Genomic DNA, 20,135 nt, shown 5'->3' on the forward strand with positions numbered 1-20,135 from the left:
GAGGTAAAAAATTACAGACCGATTGCACTAACATCGTACATCATAAAAATCTTTGAGTGCTAAGATGTATGATTTCAAAACACATGGAATCCCAGCATCTCCATAACCCCGGACAACATGGTTTCACAACAGGGCGCTCTTGCATATCACAGTTGCTGGACCACTATGACATGGCATTAGATGCCATGAAGACAGACAAATCGCTGATGTAATTTATACAGATTTCACAAAAGGCTTCAACAAATGTGACCATGGTGTTATTGCACATAAAATGCGTTCATAAGGAATTAAAAAATTTAAAAATTCTTTCATCATATAAGTGTTCATTTGTGTTCCTTGATCATGGAAAAAAAAAAAAAAAAAAAATCACAGGAGACTTATTTTGGCCGCTATAGGGCGGGGAAGTCTGGCAAAAAAACAGGCATTGACAGAGCAAGTGTCCGAGGCAGTCTGCTATGCCCGAGCTGTCAGGCGGGAGTTGCCACAGAGATATTATTACTTAATTATTTCTGTGTCTTTGATTGATTTTTTCTTAGTTTTTTGCAGTAATATTATTCAATAAAGTGTAGTGATATATTTATATAATAAAATGTGTGAACCATCACTATACTCAAAATTATGGTGTGCATATCAGTGATTCAATTATGTTCATAAAACTATAAACAAATAGTTTTGCTGTTATTACACTATATTCACAGTATAACTACAGTGGTACCTCGCATAACGAATTTAATCCATTCCATGTTCGTCATGTGAAACGGACGTCATACAAAACGAGTGTCCCCCATGTAACCAGTGTGATGCACTGTGTTTATTGTGAAATTTCCCCAGTGTGCATGACATCAAATGTTCCCCAAAATATAATTTTTCTTTATAAAATGATAAATTACCGTCCCTGAACATGTCTATGTAAAAATAATTACCAAATTCCACTTACTTTGGCTGTGAGGGCGTGGACAAGGTGCACTGTGACGTCATCAGGGGCTGGTCGCCCATGTGTGAAGCTCCCAGACACGGTCGCGCAGGCCATTCAAGCACCGCGTGTTGCCACAAATATATTTTCAAATATTTTTTCTATGCATTTCCAATGCGGTTTTATTTGTTCCTTTTATCGTATATGATGCATATTTGTGACCTTTACAATATGTATACAGTAGAATGTTCATAATTTTCCATGAAACTGTGATACATGTGTCAGTAATGTGTCCACAATAAATGTTTATTGTCACAATATTACGTGGTAAAAATTCACTAAAATTACAATATATACAGTTTCACATACTATTTACACAGTAACACACTGTATTACACACTCAGTACTTTGGAGGTGCGTAATAGTCAATGAAGTAGTCCATGGTACACAGTGCGACTTTGCTCTCCTTGCACCAGCTACAGATAGATTTTCGTTTCCTGTTTCATCGTTCTATGTGCTTGCAAATAACGCACTCGCGTGCACCCTTGGCTTTAGTACTTGTAGGTGGTATGTAGCCAAGCTTGTAAAGCATAAAGTAGTATTGAAACGATTATAGGAAAAGCTCAATTTGTAAGGTAGTCTTGAAAAGATCGCTTTGTAAGGTCCCACACAGGAAGAGATTCAGCTAGCCTCAAAGAGTGTCCATCAGTCAGGAAGAGATTCAGGTATTCTTGAAAATATCAATGAACACCACCACCATGGAAGCTGCTAACACTGTTCATCTATGCTACTTGTATCAGATGCATCATCACTGAATGCAGAAAACGATTCATCTATATACATTAGAGATGGCAAGAGTGGGGCTCAGAGCTACACCTGTATACGCTCGCTGTATCATCCTCATAGGTGCTGTATCACTGGCATCCAACCGTTGTGTTAAGCCCTTATTGCGCCTAGCTTCACCAATGTTATGACCCTTATGTTCTTCAAACAATAGGGTCTGAATTGCACCGACTGAGCACAGTCTTTCAACACCGTGTGGGACAGGTGTTTGAGAGCCAGAGGCGCGTGTGCCACGAATGGTTGCTCACGCACTACTAACCCAGCCAGCAGCCCTTGTCTTTCATATTCGTTATATCAAAAGGTTCGTTCAGTGTTTGTTGGGTAGGCTGCTCCATTATGACAATCTTTCTTTGTTTCAAATGTGTTCCATTTGTTTTGTATTTGTCACTTGCGTCTCAATAATAGAGCAGCCTACCCGACAAACACTGAACGAACCTTTATGACATTTGTTCATTTTTCAAATTGTTTCAACAGTTCTTTTATTTTTTTTTTTTTTAAGAAACATGAAGCAGTCGACCTGTAGACCACCGAACGAACCTTTTTGACATTTGTACTGGTTTTCAAAATTCTTCATTTTTTTTATTATTTACGTTTTTTGTATATAAGAAACATAGAGCAGCCTACCTGCCGACCACCGAACGAACCTTTTTGACATTTGTACTGGTTTTCAAAATTCTTCATTTTTTTTATTATTTACGTTTTTTGAATGTAAGAAACATGGAGCAGCCTACCTGCCAACCACCGAACGAACCTTTTGCTATAAGACAAATGAAAAATAAATATTGAACACATTTGAAGAAAGGAAAATGTCATAATGGTTTATTCAGTGTATGTAAGGTAGGCTTCTCCATTATTGAGACGTAAATGACAAATAAAAAACAAATGGAACACATTTGAAACAAAGAAAGATTGTTATAATGGAGCAGCCTACCTGCCGAACACCGAACGAACCTTTTTGACATTTGTTGTATATCAGACATTTCGTTTCTTTTTTCCTACAAAAACGTCAATGCTTTGCAACATCTCAGCAGTCACCCTTTTATATCCCAGCATCATTAGCATCTTTAAACAAGAACAACATAATTTATGTACATCATCAGAGGCGTCTAAGAAAGTGCAAGAAGCAGCGCGACCCCACCATGTGGTGTTGACGTTACTCAAACCAGCGTTCGTCATACGGGACGATTTGACGCCGATCGGGCCGTTCGTTACCCAAAATATTCGTCTTTTGGGGCAATCATTATGCGAGGTACCACTGTATATGTATGTTTTATTCGCCATAACGAACCACTAAGTTAGTATGGTGAGTCAAAAAGGAGCATGGAGTGGCTGCCCCGCAAGCACAATTAGGTGAGTACACAACAGCTACCCAGCCACTGGCCGCGACTCCCTCACCTTCTCACTCGCCAACATTCTCCTCCCACCATAATGTTTTTGCTTTTATTCACTATATACAGACATTATATATAAGTATCTACATGTGTTGTTCACTATAACTGTACATCTAAGCTGGTATAGTGAGTTCAGGCAATAAGAGACGTAGCTACACACACACATTCAGCTGGTGGCTGCCTCTCTCACTGGTTCAAGGGCCAGATGCCTAATATTTCTCCTCTAACAATACTGTTTGTGGTGTTATAACACTATATACACACACACATTATATATAAGAATCTACATGTTTTATTCACCATAACTGTACAAATAAGCTGGTATGGTGTCCAGAGACCATAGTGGCCACCAGTACACAACATGACTTGTCATGCAGATGACACCACCTACCTCACCAAATGGCTGCTACCAACACACTCCTATTGCTGTTATTACACTCTATACACACATTATATATAAGTATCTACATTTGTGTTCACCATAGCAAACCACTAAGCTGGTATGGTGAGAGCAGACAGTAAAAGGTGGCCACACTGAGTCAGCAGACAACGCTACCTCCCTCCCCACCAAGATTACTCCTCCCACCACAGCGCTAATTATCACCACAATCCTGCTATTATCAGAATCATGGTCATTTTTATCACAGTCAAGAGGTCTTCTGTAAAACTATCATCGCTAAATAATACCATGTACATATATATATATTTTGACATTTTCAGGCGATGCTGTGGTCACAAGCTGAACAGTAGTGCTGTGAGCTCATGCTGCGTGTGCCAGCCTTGGTGGCTCACTCAGAACTGAATCTCTCACATGAGGATATGTTACCCACCATTTTTTTTCTAGGCGGCGTCTGTTTACTATCGGCCGTGGCTGGACTATAGCTGCCCCTGTCCCTCACGGGGCATATAAAATTGTGCGCTAGACCTTCAATTGTATATGTATGTATTGCGTGGTGTTCGGGAAAGTTACTCCCATCGTATATGTATGTATTCCACGGTTTAAGGGGTTAATGAGTGCCTACCCAAGCAGCGTTGATCCTCCTCTACAGAATGCATCCTATTCGCAAACAAAACCCAAATTTTATCAAGCAGTGCTACACCAGGAACGGAACGATCATTGCTAAGAAAGAAGAGGCAAAAGACATGAAATAAAAAATGTCTAACAATTATAGGCTTTCTTTGTTGATTGTGACATAACTGGAAACCAGCAAACTTCCAATGTTATTGCTGAAACTAACACACGAGTGACCAAGCCTTACCTAGCCTAACCGTATTTAAATTGTGGCTTTTTTATATTTTTATATTAATTAATAAATGCTTCTTTTTTATATTATTGGCTTCAATTTCATGTAATTTACCCCTCTTATAACTATTACTACAATGACTTCAATTTTATAAAATGTAATAATTTTTTGAATGCTTAATTTGTCTAGTTATCAGATTCTTACCTTACAATATTTGCAACTTACCCATTTATCTGTTGATACTAACACTTCAATTTCCCAAAATGTTATAAACCTTGAACTCTTAATTTGTCAAATTATCTGAATCTTTAATTCATTACTTTGTGAATTAAAAATTAATAATTTAATTTCTCACTTATATATCTGCCCATTAATATTAGCTACTAGTCTTGTTTGTTGTCTAATATTCCAGTATTGTTAATGGATTCTTAAGCTTTAAGTACATCAGTGTTTCCAGCCCATATGTGTTTGTTTCTATTGCATACCCTTATCCAACTTGTCTTATTACCATATGATATTACTGTATTACAATCTGAACCCTTAAACCGCGCATATCATATATATATATATATGATATCAGTGACTAAACCGAAACCGCACACATCATTTAAGTATGCTTTTGTGTCTAGCTCTATAATTTAAATGCCCCGCCTAGGATAGGGGCAGCTATAGTACAGCCATGACTGATAGTTGCCAGATGCCACCTAGAAAAAATCTAGCCCAACATTCTTGGGTGTGAGAGCGTCAGTATTGAGCAAGCCACCAAGGCTGGTGCACGCAGCATGAGCTCACAGCACCGCTGTTCAGCTCTTGACCACAGCATCGCCTACAAATGCCATAATATATATGATCCTGCTATTATTTAGTGATGATAGTATTATAGAAGACCCCTGACTGTGATAAAACTGACCAGGATTCTGATAATAGCAGGATTGTGGTGATATTTAGTGCTGTGCTCCATGGAGGAAGAAGTAAGGCTGTGGGAGGGAGAGTGGTGGCATCGTCTTCTGACTGTGTGTGGTCTTCTTTTATTGACTGCACTCACCATACCAGCTTAGTGGTTCGCTATGGTGAACACTAATGTAGATACTTATATATAATGTGTGTATAGGGTGTGAAGCTGATGCAGGGAAAGCATCCAACAGGCATGCCCCAGCTACGGTACAAAGACGTATGCAAGAGGGACCTAAAAGCCATGGACGTCGATCTTGCTATGTGGAAGACACTGGCTGCAGACCGTTCAGCCTGGGGGCAGTCTGTTCAAAGAGGTCTCTCCAAGTTCGAGGAGTCACTTGCCAAGGAATCGGAGGCAAAGAGACAGAGAAGGAAGGCTGGTAGCCAGGAAGACAGACCAGAATTGGACTTCGTTTGTGCTCGGTGTGGGATGGACTGCCACTCTCGGATTGGCCTCATCAGTCACACCAGACGCTGCACCAGGATTGACAACTAGGGCGCAACTCCATAGTCTCCCAAGACTGAAGGATGCCTACTACTAGGGTGTGATAACAGCAAGAGGAAGAGGTTGGGAGCCGCCATTTTGGTGAGGGAGGAGCATCCTCTGCACGACTTGTCATGTTGTTTACTGGTGGCCACTATGGTCTTTGGGCACCATACCAGCTTATTTGTACAGGTATGGTGAATAAAACAGGTAGATACTTATATATAATGTGTTGGAGGAGAAATATTAGTGCGTCTGGCCTTGAGGGCGGCCGTCACCAGCTGACTGTGTGAGTAGCTACGTCTTCGTGTCTTTACTCACCATAAAAGCTTAGATGTACAGTTATTATGAACAAAAATGTAAATACTTATATATAACGTCTGTGTATAGTGAATAAATGCAAAAACAGTATTGTGGGAGGAGAATGAGGGCGAGTGAGGTGTCGTTGCGGGAGGGAGTGGCTGGCTGGTGTGTGGCAGTCACTCCTCGTTGCTCTTTGACTCACAATACCAACTTAGTGGTTTGTTATGGTGAACAAAACATGCAAATACTTACAAATAACCTGTGTATATAGTGTAACAACAGCAAAATTATTTGTTTATTGTTTTATGAACATAATAATTGAATCACTAATATGCACACCATAATTTTGAGTACAGCGATGGTTCACACATTTTATTATATAAATATATCACAATTCACTGTATTGAATAATATTACTGCAATAAAACTCAGAAAAAATCAATCAGACACATTGAAATAATTAGATAATAATATATTTGTGGCAACTGCCGCCTGACAGCTCGAGCGGAGTAGACCTCGTCTGGCGAAGGCTCTGCTAACGCCCCTTTTTTGTCAGACTTCCCTACCCTATTGCGGCTAAAATATGCCACCTACGATTTTTTTGTTATTTTTTCTGTGATCAGGGAACAAAAATTAACACTTCTATCAGACGAAAGAATTTTTTTGGATTTTTTTTTTGTTGCGCCTGTGGGTGTTTAATCCATTTGGGCCCCTAGCGGTTTGAGGGTTAAGAGATTACTTAATTTTTAATTTGATTAATTATGTTTCCTTTTTTATTAATTATTTTGAATCTGAATCCATTTATTTATTCATAATCTTAATCTAATTGTCTAATTCTTTGTTATCTTCTTTTTTTTTTTTTGCCTGTGTATTGCCTGTTTATACTGCATATCCTTGCCCATCTTGTATTATTGCCGTATAATATTCATGTATTACAATATTAATGTAATTCTTAATTTAGCTAATTATTTGTATTTCATTTGATTAATTATTTGAATCTCAATTCGTTTACTCTAGAAATATTAATTTGATTAATTATCTAATTTCCCACTCTTCTGTTCTTTATTATTTTTACTTTCATATCTGGTAAACTTTATTACTTATATACAGTATCTGCTAAATGTTATTACTTACATATCTGCTGAATAATATTTACAATCACTTCTCTACTCTTGCATTTTTTCTTTTCAAATACAGTGCATCATCACTAACAGACCCCGCTCTAACGAATTCCCGGATGGTCCAAGTGAATTGCATTTGGCACTAAATGTTCAGTGGAACATACAAAAATTCATTTGTGTTGTTCCACTGATGGTGATGACCTAGTCCGGCATGGCAGGGCTGTGAGAGCTGTGTACTGTACACACTCTCCACATCGTTCACTTCAATATCCATATCACTAGTAGCAGACACCTGTGTTAGGTCTTTTTCCAGATTTGGGTTATCAAAATCACTGGCATGCTCATCTTCAAGCAATATGCCTTTCTATTCCAACATCAAATGATGTTTTCTTGAAAACAAGGCCGACTAGGGCTGGGAGCTTGATATGGATGAATACGACATGGTTGCTACCTTGAATATGAGCCTGCCCATGACCGTGGGGAATGCTGGGAATTTTTTTAAATCTGGCAAACACCTCAGGAATCCATCTTGTACCCAAGTCAACGCCGTGTTGGACAGGTGTTTGGGAGCCAGAGGCGCGTGTGCCACTCATTGTTGCTCACTCAGTACTAACCCAGCCAGCAGCCCTACGACATTCTGGGAATTTTTTCCAAGATGGCTGCCTCTCACAGTAGGTCCTAAGAGTCCATTTTGTACCCAACCTACCGCGAGCGTGCTTCGACCGTATACAAAGAAATAAAAAATACTTTTGTCAGTTGGCGCAGTAATTGGCGAATGGCATTTGTCGTTTTGCGCAGTGCAGTGGTTAAGGTGTTATGCGCACCCCTGATTGAGCAATATTATGTGCTATTTGCATTTCAGAGGGTTAATACACTCAACATAACATATGGTAACAACATAACACCATGATTAACCCTTAAACTGCACAACACGTCCTATGATGTGTTGAGTAACTTGCTATAAATTGTGCATGATGTCATATGACGTGATGGAATACCACACAAGATTTGAATGGCCATCGGGGTAGGGGGGCCCCCATATGCTGCCTAGGGGCTATAGTAAACCAGCTGCCATTTTGTAAAAAAAAAAACCAGCTCACGCTACCAATGCATGGGAGGCCCCAATTACCCAGCGGTCACCATGGCAAGCGCACAGCCAAACGCCTCCCGCGCACACACCACGCAATCACTTACTCAAGAGCAAATAACTAGTGAATTATTTTCTGATGGTGAGGAAAGTGATTTTTGATGACCCTGACATTGATAAGGACTACAGACAATTGACCGATGATAGTAGCACAGACAGTGAATATGAGATACAGCCTCCTCCCACGGCGAGGCATACATGCTCACCCGTGCCTCCTCGCCCAGTGTCTACTCCAATTCACCCACGACCACACAGTTCTTGTGCTTATTTAGAGTATGAGGATATTTTGGACAACGAGTCAGAGGAAGGTGATTCATTTTCTGGTTTTAGTGAAGTGGATTCAGAGCATAGTGTTACCGTGCCTGTTGCTAGTACCAGTGGTGATACCAGGCGAGAACTTGTCACGTCAGCAGCGTCTCGCCCAGCCAAGCGCTGCCGTATGGCACCACATGAGGAACCAAGACCCTCATGTTCACGTGATTTCACCTCACGTTCACATAGCGGCCGTACTTTGTGTAGACGGGCTACAGCTCCTGGTCCACGGTATACAACGCTTCCTCGCTGTTGTGCCACTGTTGCACCTCGCAGGACCCCAGGTGTCCTTGTGTGGAGTGATAGTGACGATTTTATTCCTCTAATTCCTGGCTTTGGCAATAAAGAAGTTGGGATTACAGACCGTTTCCCTGATAATGGTGAGGACATGTGTGAAATGGATTACTTTAGAGCATTTTATGATGAGCCGCTCATGGAATATACAGCCCGTCCTCCAAAAATGGGGTGGTAAATGTAAGGAGACAAATAAGTGCAATTATGTACTATTCATAGCAGTTAGAAATTGTACTTATTTTCACTTAGTATTAAATCGTACTGTCAAATATATTGTGAATATTTGAGTTTACCTGAAAAACTGAATAGAAAACCACAACCTCACCTAACCGTCTTAGTTTTTGAAGATAATAATTTTATTGCTTCTTAATTACAATTAGTACTTAACCTATAGCTATATTGATATTACAGTTTTATAAAACTAATAAAACAAAACTAAAATATATCAATAAATTGTAAAGTAACTCAGGATATTTTAAAATTTTGCATAAAATCTATATTGTTTAATAAACCTGAAAAAGAAATTCCTGATATTTAAAACTTGTGTATTGCTAATTGAAATTGAAAACTGCATCCTAAAATTCTGAGTGTGTTAACAGAAAACGAGGAGAATTAAATCGGGGGAGGGAGTTGGGTAAATGTAACAGCCCCATAAGTACAATTATGCACTGGTTATGACAGTACGAAAGTGTACTTATTACACTTAGTATTAAATCGTACTGTCAATTCGGAGGATGGGTTGGAATATAATGTACACCAAATGAACCTTCATGCGACTCATCTCATTGGAAAAGAGATAACAGAATATTCACGATTGCAGCATTGGAAAAACTCTACTGTAGGTGAAATGTATGGATTTTTGGCAATATGTATGTTGATGAAACATTGTGTCAAACACGCTATCACAGATTATTGGAGCAAAGACCAGACTATTCCAACACCTTTCTTCGGGAAATATATGTCCCGAGACAGGTTTCAGATACTCCTCAGGTGTCTTCATTTTGCAAGTAATGAGGACCGGACAGAGGATGATAGATTTTGGAGAGTCAGACACTATATGAATGAAGTGACTGGAAAGTTCAGAGATTTCTATGTACCAGCACAGAAGCTGGTGATTGACGATTCCCTTGTGCTTTTCAGAGGACGTGTTGCATTCAAGCAGTATATTCCCTCCAAACGCAACAGATTTGGATTGAAATTCTTTGTTCTTCGTGACTGTGAAACAGGATACGTGTTACACACGATTCTGTATTCTGCTAGCGATGTAGACATTCCCGGTAACGACCAACATGGTTTCTCAGGTAGTGTGGTGAAGTCACTGATGGTACCATGGATGAACAAGGGCCACATTTTATACACGGATAACTGCTATACAAGTCCCTTGCCAGCTAGGTTCTTGATTTAAAATAGAACTGGATTGTTTGGTACAGTAAAGCCAAGAAGAAGGGAAATGCCAGTGTTTAACAATAAACTTGAAGTTTATGACGGCCAGCTAAGAAAAAGTGATCAAATACGCTCAGTTACGTGGAAAGACAAAAGAGAAGTGAACTTGCTGACAACCGTTTGTGATGGTACAATGATGAACAGTGGCAAGATGAACTGAGTAACGCAAGAACCAGTATATAAGCAAGATTGTGTTCTTGACTATAATATCAACATGTGTTTGGTTGATAAATCTGACATGATGGTGGGCACTGTCGAGTGTGTGCAGAAAACATTAAAGTGGACGAAAAAAGTGTTTTTCCGTCTTGTTGACATAAGCATGCTGAATAGCTATTATATGTACAGGCATACCTCAGTTTAAGAGTTTAATTGGTTCCTGAAGACGCCTCGTATTCCGAAAACTCGCATTCCGAAGCTAATTTCCCCATAAGAAATAAAGGGAAATGAATTAATCCGTTCCTGACTACCCCAAAAACCCCACATCAAACTAAATTTTTATACCTAATTCATCTAAATAAACCTACAAAACTATGTTCAAGTTATTACTTACCTTGCTGTTGATTGCTGTAGGCGTATGGAAGATGGTGAGGAGGTGGGAGGAAGAGAGGAGTTACTGTTTGGAAGGGGAGTCCCCTTCCATTATCACATCAGGCAGTGAGGACTTCACTGGTATGCACACTCTGGCACATTTTGCCTGCATACCACTAGGACTTGCTTGTTTTACTAAGAATTTGTCTAATGACACTTGTTTTTCCCTACATTTTAACACTTGTCTGTAGTAAGACATCACATTATCATTTAAAAGGTCAATGCAACGGCCTGCTACAGCTTTATCTGGGTGAGTTTTTTCAACAAAACTTTGCAGTTCTTCCCATACTTCACACATTTTCTTAATCAAGAAGGGACATCCTCTACTGCCTCTACTCACAGCTATTTTCTTAGGTTGAACCTTACCAATGGCTTTCTTGAGACCCATGGCAAGATATATAATGACAACTTTTATGCTCAAATGGCCAAAAAAACGATAAAAAACTGTAAATCCTTGTGAAGAATTCAGGTGGGATAGTCACTGGACACGAGACACTGGTAAACTGAGGCGCGATCGTCATGCCACCACGCGCCAGTCGGCCTGTACACGTATCAACAAACTCGCGTCCCGAGGTAACCCTCGCCTTCCGAGACATATTTTTGGAGTAAATCCTGCTCGTCTTTTGAAAAACTCGCATACAGGGACACTCGCATTCCGAGGTACCACTGTATCTGGTGAAAACTTGACGTAAACCAAGTTTCCGTTCGTTTGCTTTTACACTTGGGACACAGTTATTAGCAAAGTTTGGCAAAGATGTTCCTGGCATACAAAGACCCATCATGAACCCAGTGTTGCAGCATGCTGCTACACCCAGCAACGCTCACATGGAGGTCATTCAAGCACACAGACTAAAACATTTGCCACCAGCTGGAAAGCATGCAATAGACAAGCGTGATTGCTTAGTTTGTAGAACAAAAAAAAAAGAGATCAGAAACGTAAACATGGTGTGAAGCGTGTGCAGTTCCATTATGTGCTGTCAACTGCTTCAATGCCTACCTCTCTCTCCAAGACTTCTTAAATGTGCAATAATATTACAAAAACCTGTAAATAGTGTGTGCATGTGTGTGTGTAAATATAATAATGAACAATGTGAATACATATTATATTGGCATAATGGGAAAACATTTTTGTGCGCATGTGTATACTCAATGTATGCAGCATTTATTACCATTGAACATGAAGTAACATTATATGCAACACAATTAGTGAATATTTGTGATAAAATATGCGTAGACACTATAAATAATGCCGCGAAAATAAATTCGTAGCAATTCTGGCTGCTTGAAGACTGCGCGCGATGCCTCTGGGCCGCACCTTGCATGAGCAAGCATGCAGGGTGTGACGTCATCGCTCATATTGTCGACTCATTTATGCCATTTGTATGTACGATTAATTTTTTTCTCTCTTGTGGTCAGGGAACACAAATTAACAGGTTAGGAAACAATTTTTTTTTCTTTTTTGTTATGCACCTGTGGGTGACAAGGTGCAAATAGCCCTTAGCAACACAAGGGTTAACCCTTAAACTGCGCAATGCGCCTGCAGGCCCACGTCTGGTTTGCGCAACGCGCCTCCGGGTATTTTTATTTTTCACGTTCCATTCAAAACTCCCGCGGCTACGTGGGGCTCACATCAGCTTCCTCAGGGCTCTTGTCAACAACGCCATCTTTAAAAAAAATCGTGGTCCACATTCCCGGGTGTTGGAGCCTCAGTAGTGAGTGAGCAACCAAGGCCGGCGCATGCAGTATGAGTGCACAGCACTGCTGTTCAGCGTGTGACCACAGCATCGCCTAATAATGTCAAAATATATATATAATCTGTATTATTTAGCCATGATAGTATTATAGAAGAGCCTGAGTGTGATAATGACCTGGAACAATGTTCAAATATCAGTGATTCAATGCTGTTCACGATGTTCACAGCACCACAGCATTATTTCGTCCATTTGGAATCTTCAAATGACTTCTTAGGTTCCTTTTCAAAATAAACGTGTGGCCAATTATTCATTTACAGGAATTAGTGACCAGGATTGTGGCTATAATTAGCATTGTGTGTAGTATTGTGGAAGGAGGAATTTTGGTGAGGGAGGGAGGGAGAGAATTGAGGTAGCCTCCACTGTGTGCGGGAGCCAATCTTGTTTTGCTCACCATACTAGCTTAGTGGTTCACTACGGGGAACACATATGTACATGGGTATATACAGTGTGTGTATATAGTATAATAACAGCAACAAGAGTATGTTGGGAGGAGCTATTTTTGTGAGGGAGGTGACGTCGTAATTGCAGCGTCATCTGCTGTGTGATTTCTCATGCAGTGTATGGTAGCAACTGTACTGTTAGGACACAATACCGGCTTACTTGCATAGTTCTGGTGAATAAAACATGTAGATAGGTATACATAACATATGTAAATAGTGTAATATAAACAGTAAGAGTATGGTGGGAGGAGGGGTGATGGCGAGTACGATGTTGGAGGAGAGAGGGAGGACTGGCTGGCTGGGTGTGGCAGCTCACACTCGCTGAGTTCTGAGTGTGTTTATGGTGTGTGACAGTGCAGAGTGTGTAAATGTGTTGTAAATATACATAAATGAACCTGAAACATTGGTGCGAATAACAGTATGGTGGGAGGGGGGGTGATAGTAAGTACGATGTTGGAGGAATAAGGGAGGACTGGCTGGCTGGGTGTGGCTGCTCACACTCAAGGAGTTCTGTGTATGTTGATGGTGAATGTATATACTGTGTGGCAGTGTATAGTGTGTAAATAGATTGTATATATACATAAATTAGCATGATACATGGTAAATATGTGCAACATACGTGTACACATGTGTCTTGCACGTAACACAGATTCTTCGGACAGTACGGATGTTTTACTGCCATAATATAGTGTACTTGTTCTTTATACATAGAATTAGCACGTAAAAACAAATAAAATGTATTTGGAACTGTGCGCAAAATATGAAAAAAAATATATTTGCGTCAACTCGCGCGCCCCACGCCCTACTGGCCCCGGGAGCGTACGTCACGGGCGAATGGGGAATGATGACGTCACGCCCCAACTTATGGACCCCATAGCAGCCAAAGTAAGTACAATTTCGATTTTTTTTTTTACATACCCATATTCAGGGAAGGGTTTTTGACACTTTAAACAAAAAATTCCAGAGAATTTATTTCCTGCGCACTGTGGGGGTGTCATATTTGGAGGCAACGCAGTTAAGGGGTTAATACACTCACCATCACTGGGTAATGACTATATGATTAATACACTCACCATCACTGGGTAATGATTATAATTAATACACTCGCCATCACTGGTAAATGACAACACCAACATTATTACACTAGTTAATGAAAATATCTTGATTAATACACTCACAATCACTGGTTATTGACATCAACATGATAAACACACACACTGGTAGTACAGTAAGAATAAAATTGTCCTTACCATCATTAATGGGCAAGAGTTGTGTTTGCTATCGTCCTGGGTAGCCGAGCAGAGACTGGAAGCAGTGTTACCTATTAAGGCAAAATAAAACAAATTTAAGGTTTCTATGACTAAATTTTTCCCACCAAAACACAGTAAATATTTAGAAAAATTAAATAATTTTTTTAGGTATTATACTTTGAGCAAAAGTAAGGAGGGTGGGCATGAGTAAGGAGGCTGGGCAGGAATAAGGAGGGTGGGCAGGAAAGGGGAAGGGGGTATGGGCGGGTTCTCGGCTGCCTCCCCTCCCCTCTCTAACAGCCTACGTAATACAAACCATGTGCATTAACCCTAAAGCTGCTACAGCCTGGGCTGTAAAAGCTGGGGCTGGGCAAAAAATATTTGAATTATGTGAAAATTAATATTAAATGTTAAACAAATCTCCAACTTATTGGCTTAAGTGTCATGAAAGTTTCATCCCAATATGTTCAGAAATGTATTTTAGACAATTTTTTTTAAATTAAAAAGGAGAACATTTTGTTGATAAGGAGAACAGCTATTAACTGGAACTGAGGAAAAATGCAGTAATAAAGAGATGCAAGCACTTGTACAATGTACAAACAAGAAGAATAGTAGCAAGAAGTGTCCACAAAGTGGATATGCAGCTGGTGTCTGTATAGCATTGCTGAGTAATACATAATAATACCAATAATAATGAGTATGTTATCATGCTCTATTTTGTTAAATATCATAAAAATGCATTGCCTAATGTTAATATCTGTTACTTTCACCAATGTCCATTTTTTTGTCTCCTTTGTTTATTATCTCATTTTGTTGTAACCTCTACATCCTGGAGAGTGCATACCCATCCCCTAACTATGTCAAGATAGAATGAAATTGATCACCAAATGAATCAGTCACAACTGGCAGAACTTAGGACTTTGAATTTTTTTTTACCGAGTTTTTCACAGATTTCAAATTCTATTTTCTTTGTCTCTTTAGGCTGTTTTGATGATTAGGGACCAGATTAGAGCTTTATCACTTCTATAAAGTATACATTTTTATCCCATAAATCATTATAATTACCCCCATATTTTGTTTTTTGGGGGGTTATTTTTTGTTGACATCATTCCAACACATATTGACCTACAACTTTCACATACTCGAGTACGAATGTCGAACAACGTTTATTAAAACATACAAGTAAATTAATGAATTAGAACTACCTTATTCATTGTCGATAACTTCAATTATCTAAATAACTAGAGTTTCAACTTTGAATCAGCTTAAAAAATATCCAGTTTCTGACCAATTCTCACCATTTTTACAAATAATGTGCACAGCTGTCTGTTCTACAATCCTATTACAATGGACTTTTCACAAACCCTAAACGATTAAAGTTATCCTTTTTTTCTAAATTTGGCGCATAATTCATATGCCACATTGACAATTTTTTTTACAGTAAACTAAACTGAAAACATATATTCTAAATCTATGAAAATGAAGATCCTATACTATTCTGAGAGCATAACAACACCAAATGAACAATTGGTGATAGTTTATATTTTTGCAGCTGATTTCAAAATCTGAAGTTTTCAATATTCACTTTTATAATTATTATTTATTTTCCTAATTTTCAAGTTACGTTTGTGATCATTTAGACAAAGTTGCAGGATTTGCTAGTATGCACAAAAAATTGGAAAGCATTAGAGCAAATTTGAGAAATTGAACTTTGCCATCAGGTCCTGTTGTATATGTATGCCATGCACAGCTTAAGCGTCATGAAAGTTTCATCCCAATATTTTCAGAAATGTATTTAAATTTTTTTATTTTTAAATAACATTTTGTTGGCAAGGAGACACGCTCCATTTAACTGGAACTGAGGGATAATGCAGTAATAAAGAGCTGCAAGCATTTGTCCAATGCACAAAGACGAATAGTAGCAAGAAGTGTCCACAAAGTGGATATGCAGCTGGTGCCTGTATAGCATTGCTGATTAATACATAATAATACCAATAATAATGAGTATGTTGTCATGCTCTATTTTGTTATATATCATAAAAATGCATTGCCTAATGATAATATCTGTTACTTTCACAAATGTCCAATTTTTTTTTTTTGGGGGGAGGAGATTTGTTTTTTCTCCTTTGTTTATTATCAGATTTTGTTGTAACCTCTACATCCTGGAGAGTGCATACCCATCCCTAACTATGTCAAGATAGAATGAAATTGGTCATCAAATAAATCAGTCACAACTGGCAGAACTTGGGACTGAATTTTTTGACAGTTTTTCAGATTTCAAATTCTATTTTCTTTGTATCTTTAGGCAGTTTTGATGATTAGGGACCAGATTAGGGCTTTATAACTTTTATACAGAATACATTTTTATCCCCTTAATCCCTATATTTTATTTCTCTGGGGGGGTATTTATTCTTGACATTACAACACACATTGACCTAAAAGTTTCACATATTCGAGTAAGAATGCCAAACAACCTTTAATAAAACATATAAGTAAATTAATGAATAAGAACTAAATTATTCATTGTCGATAACTTCAACTTCAATTATCTCTAAAACTAGAGTTTCAACTTTGAGTCAGTTTTAAAAAATCCAGTTTCTGACCGATTCTCACCATTTTTCTAAATAATGTGCACAGCTGTCTCTTTACAATCCTATTGAATGGATTTTTCCCAAACCCTAAATGTTTGGAGTTATCAATTTTTTTTCTAGGTTTGGCGTATAATTCAAATGCCACATTGACAATTTTTTTTACAATAAACTAAACTGAAAACATACATTCTAAATCTATGAAAATGAAGATCATATACTACTCTGAGAGCATAATAACACCAAAGGAATAATTGGTGATAGTTTATATTTTTGCAGCGGATTTCAAAATCTGATGTTCTCAATATTCAATTTTATAATTATTTTTTTATTTTCTTATTTTTTAAGTTACGTTTGTGATCATTTAGACAAAGTTGTAGGATTTGCTAGTATGCACAAAAAATTGGAAAGCATTAGAGCAAATTTGAGAAACTGAACTTTGCCATCAGGTCCTGTCGTATATGCTCCCAAAATATGATGTATATGGTCCCGAAACACTATGCGTGCTAGTGGCTTTACAAGAATGGTTATCTTCTTGAGGTTATCTTGAGATGATTTCGGGGCTTTAGTGTCCCCGCGGCCCGGTCCTCGACCGGGCCTCCACCCCCAGGAAGCAGCCCGTGACAGCTGACTAACTCCCAGGTACCTATTTACTGCTAGGTAACAGGAGCATTCAGGGTGAAAGAAACTTTGCCCATTTGTTTTCTGCCTCGTGCGGGAATCGAACCCGCGCCACAGAATTACGAGTCCTGCGCGCTATCCACCAGGCTACGAGGCCCCTGGTAATGGTAATTTAACTTAATTTCTTAATTCTCTGTTAACCCCCCAATATATCTTCTTGTAAATAAATAAATAAATAAATATGTATGCCATGCACAGCTTAAGGGTTAATACGAACTGTACTGAATAAAATGTATATAATGTCAAACTAACAATAATAATATTTTTAATAAAACAATTTGTAAGTTGATTCTATTAGAAATGTAGCTGAGAGACTTGCTGTAAAGTTAAACATAGACAATTTCAAGGCTAGCACTGAATAGATATGTCGATTTAAAGAGAGGTAATGCATCATTAACATGAAAATTTGTGGTGAGGCATTAAGTGCAGATGTTGGAAGTGCTAATGCATATAAGCATAAACTTTCTCAGCACATGATATCTAATAATCAAAGCTGGTTTTAAGTGTACAAAGCAGATAAAAATGGCTTTACCTGAAAGATATGTATATGATAAGATATATGATAAGATATTTAACTGAAACTATATATTATGAAAGATATTGTAATGAAGCTCACAAGAAAGAAACAAACTAAGATTCAAAAGTTTTGGTATGGTTTCACAGTAGGCCTACAGGACCAGCAACCAGCACTAGCAAGGACTGACCTTCCGAGGATGCCCAGGCAACTGGACCAGCACCCAGCACTAGCAAGGACTCACCTTCCGAGGATGCCCAGGCAACTGGACCAGCACCCAGCACTAGCAAGGACTCACCTTGGGGCTGACTCTGTTGGGGGCCTCGTAGCCTGGTGGATAGTGCGCAGGACTCGTAATTCTGTGGCGCGGGTTCGATTCCCGCACGAGGCAGAAACAAATGGGCAAAGTTTCTTTCACCCTGAATGCCCCTGTTACCTAGCAGTAAACAGGTACCTGGGAGTTAGTCAGCTGTCACGGGCTGCTTCCTGGGGTGTGTGTGTGTGTGTGGTGTGGGGAAAAAAAAAAATAAAAAATTAGTAGTAGTTAGTAAACAGTTGATTGACAGTTGAGAGGCGGGCCGAAAGAGCAAAGCTCAACCCCCGCAAACACAACTAGGTGAACAACTAGGTGAACACCTTCCAAGAATGCCCAGGCAACTGGACCAGAACCCAGCACTAGCCATAACTTACCTTGGAGTACCAATTGAGCTGTACAGCACAGTTCTAATGACATTAAATATACAAAGTGTAGTTTATAAGATATAAGTGTACTGCAGTAGTGTGATTCTAGTGGTCTGTACTTTATGTACTGACTGTAGTGTATAATGTACATTTGTTAGAAAAGTTACTGTTCTTTAAGCAATTTATATTCATGTGTGTGGCACTCTCAGGATATTAAGGCTAACAAAGTTTGCACTACAAAACTCAACTGGTAGAGTAAGTACAGTACTGTAACGTGCAATATCATTTTATTTCATTGCAATTCAAATTCTTTGTTATTTAAATTTTTCAAAAGGCAAATGTGTACTGGCATATGTATTATTATTTTTTTTTGGGGGGGGGGGGGGGGAAGGGGGATGCTGGGGCCAGATTGATGGATGAATTCCACACATGAATGAATCGGCTACGCCCCCATATAGCTCGTTCAAGCGAGGGCACACTGTATTACTCATATAATTTCTACATTTACTATCTACATTTAATGTCATTTAATTTCATGCATTTCTTTGATAAAGTGTTTACTCGTGTCCTTTATGATCTTGGTAATTTGCAAGTTTTTATTTATTATTTTATTTATTTATATACAAGAAGGTACATTGGGTTTTGTGAGAATACATAGCATAGAACAGTATCTACAATCTTGTAAAGCCACTAGTACGCGCAGTGTTTCAGGCAGGTCCTTAATCTAACAGATAATTTTTAAGTAGGTAAATTCTATCAGAATTAATAAAATGATAAATACATTGCAAGAAAAAAAAATGAGATGAGAGAGATTAGTAAGTATATTAACCCTTAAAGTGCGCATCACGTCATATGACGTGCTGGACGTGTACCAGTAAACTGCGAATCACGTCATACGATGTGTTGGAGTACTACGCAAGATTTAAACAGCCCGCGGATACACGGGTTTCACCACACTTCATCAGGGCTCTTGTAAACAGACTCCATTTTTTTTAAAAATTGTGGCCAAACTCCCGGGTGGTTATTGGCCTCACTATTGAGTGAGCAACCAAGCCTGACGCACGCAGCATGAGCTAACAGCACTGCTGTTCAGCTTGTGACCACAGCATCGCCTAAAAATGCCAAATTATACTTGTTCATGCTATTATGTAGCGATGATATTATTACAGAAGACCCCTGACTGTGATAAA

General features: G+C 38.8%; 1 protein-coding gene across 1 annotated transcript in view; it reads right to left on the bottom strand.

Annotated features, from left to right (window-relative positions):
• LOC138352977 (uncharacterized) overlaps nucleotides 1-14,548 on the bottom strand; it is a 44,390-nt gene extending 29,842 nt beyond the window's left edge. The window contains exon 1 of the mRNA XM_069305640.1: nucleotides 14,482-14,548. Within this exon, the coding sequence (XP_069161741.1) occupies nucleotides 14,482-14,487 (6 nt within the window). The 5' untranslated portion in view covers nucleotides 14,488-14,548. The remainder of the gene's footprint in view (nucleotides 1-14,481) is intronic.
• Between the last annotated feature and the right edge of the window lie 5,587 nt (nucleotides 14,549-20,135).

The sequence above is a fragment of the Procambarus clarkii genome, chromosome 55, assembly GCF_040958095.1.
Source record: "Procambarus clarkii isolate CNS0578487 chromosome 55, FALCON_Pclarkii_2.0, whole genome shotgun sequence".
In the NCBI taxonomy this organism is placed as follows: Eukaryota; Metazoa; Arthropoda; class Malacostraca; order Decapoda; family Cambaridae; genus Procambarus; species Procambarus clarkii.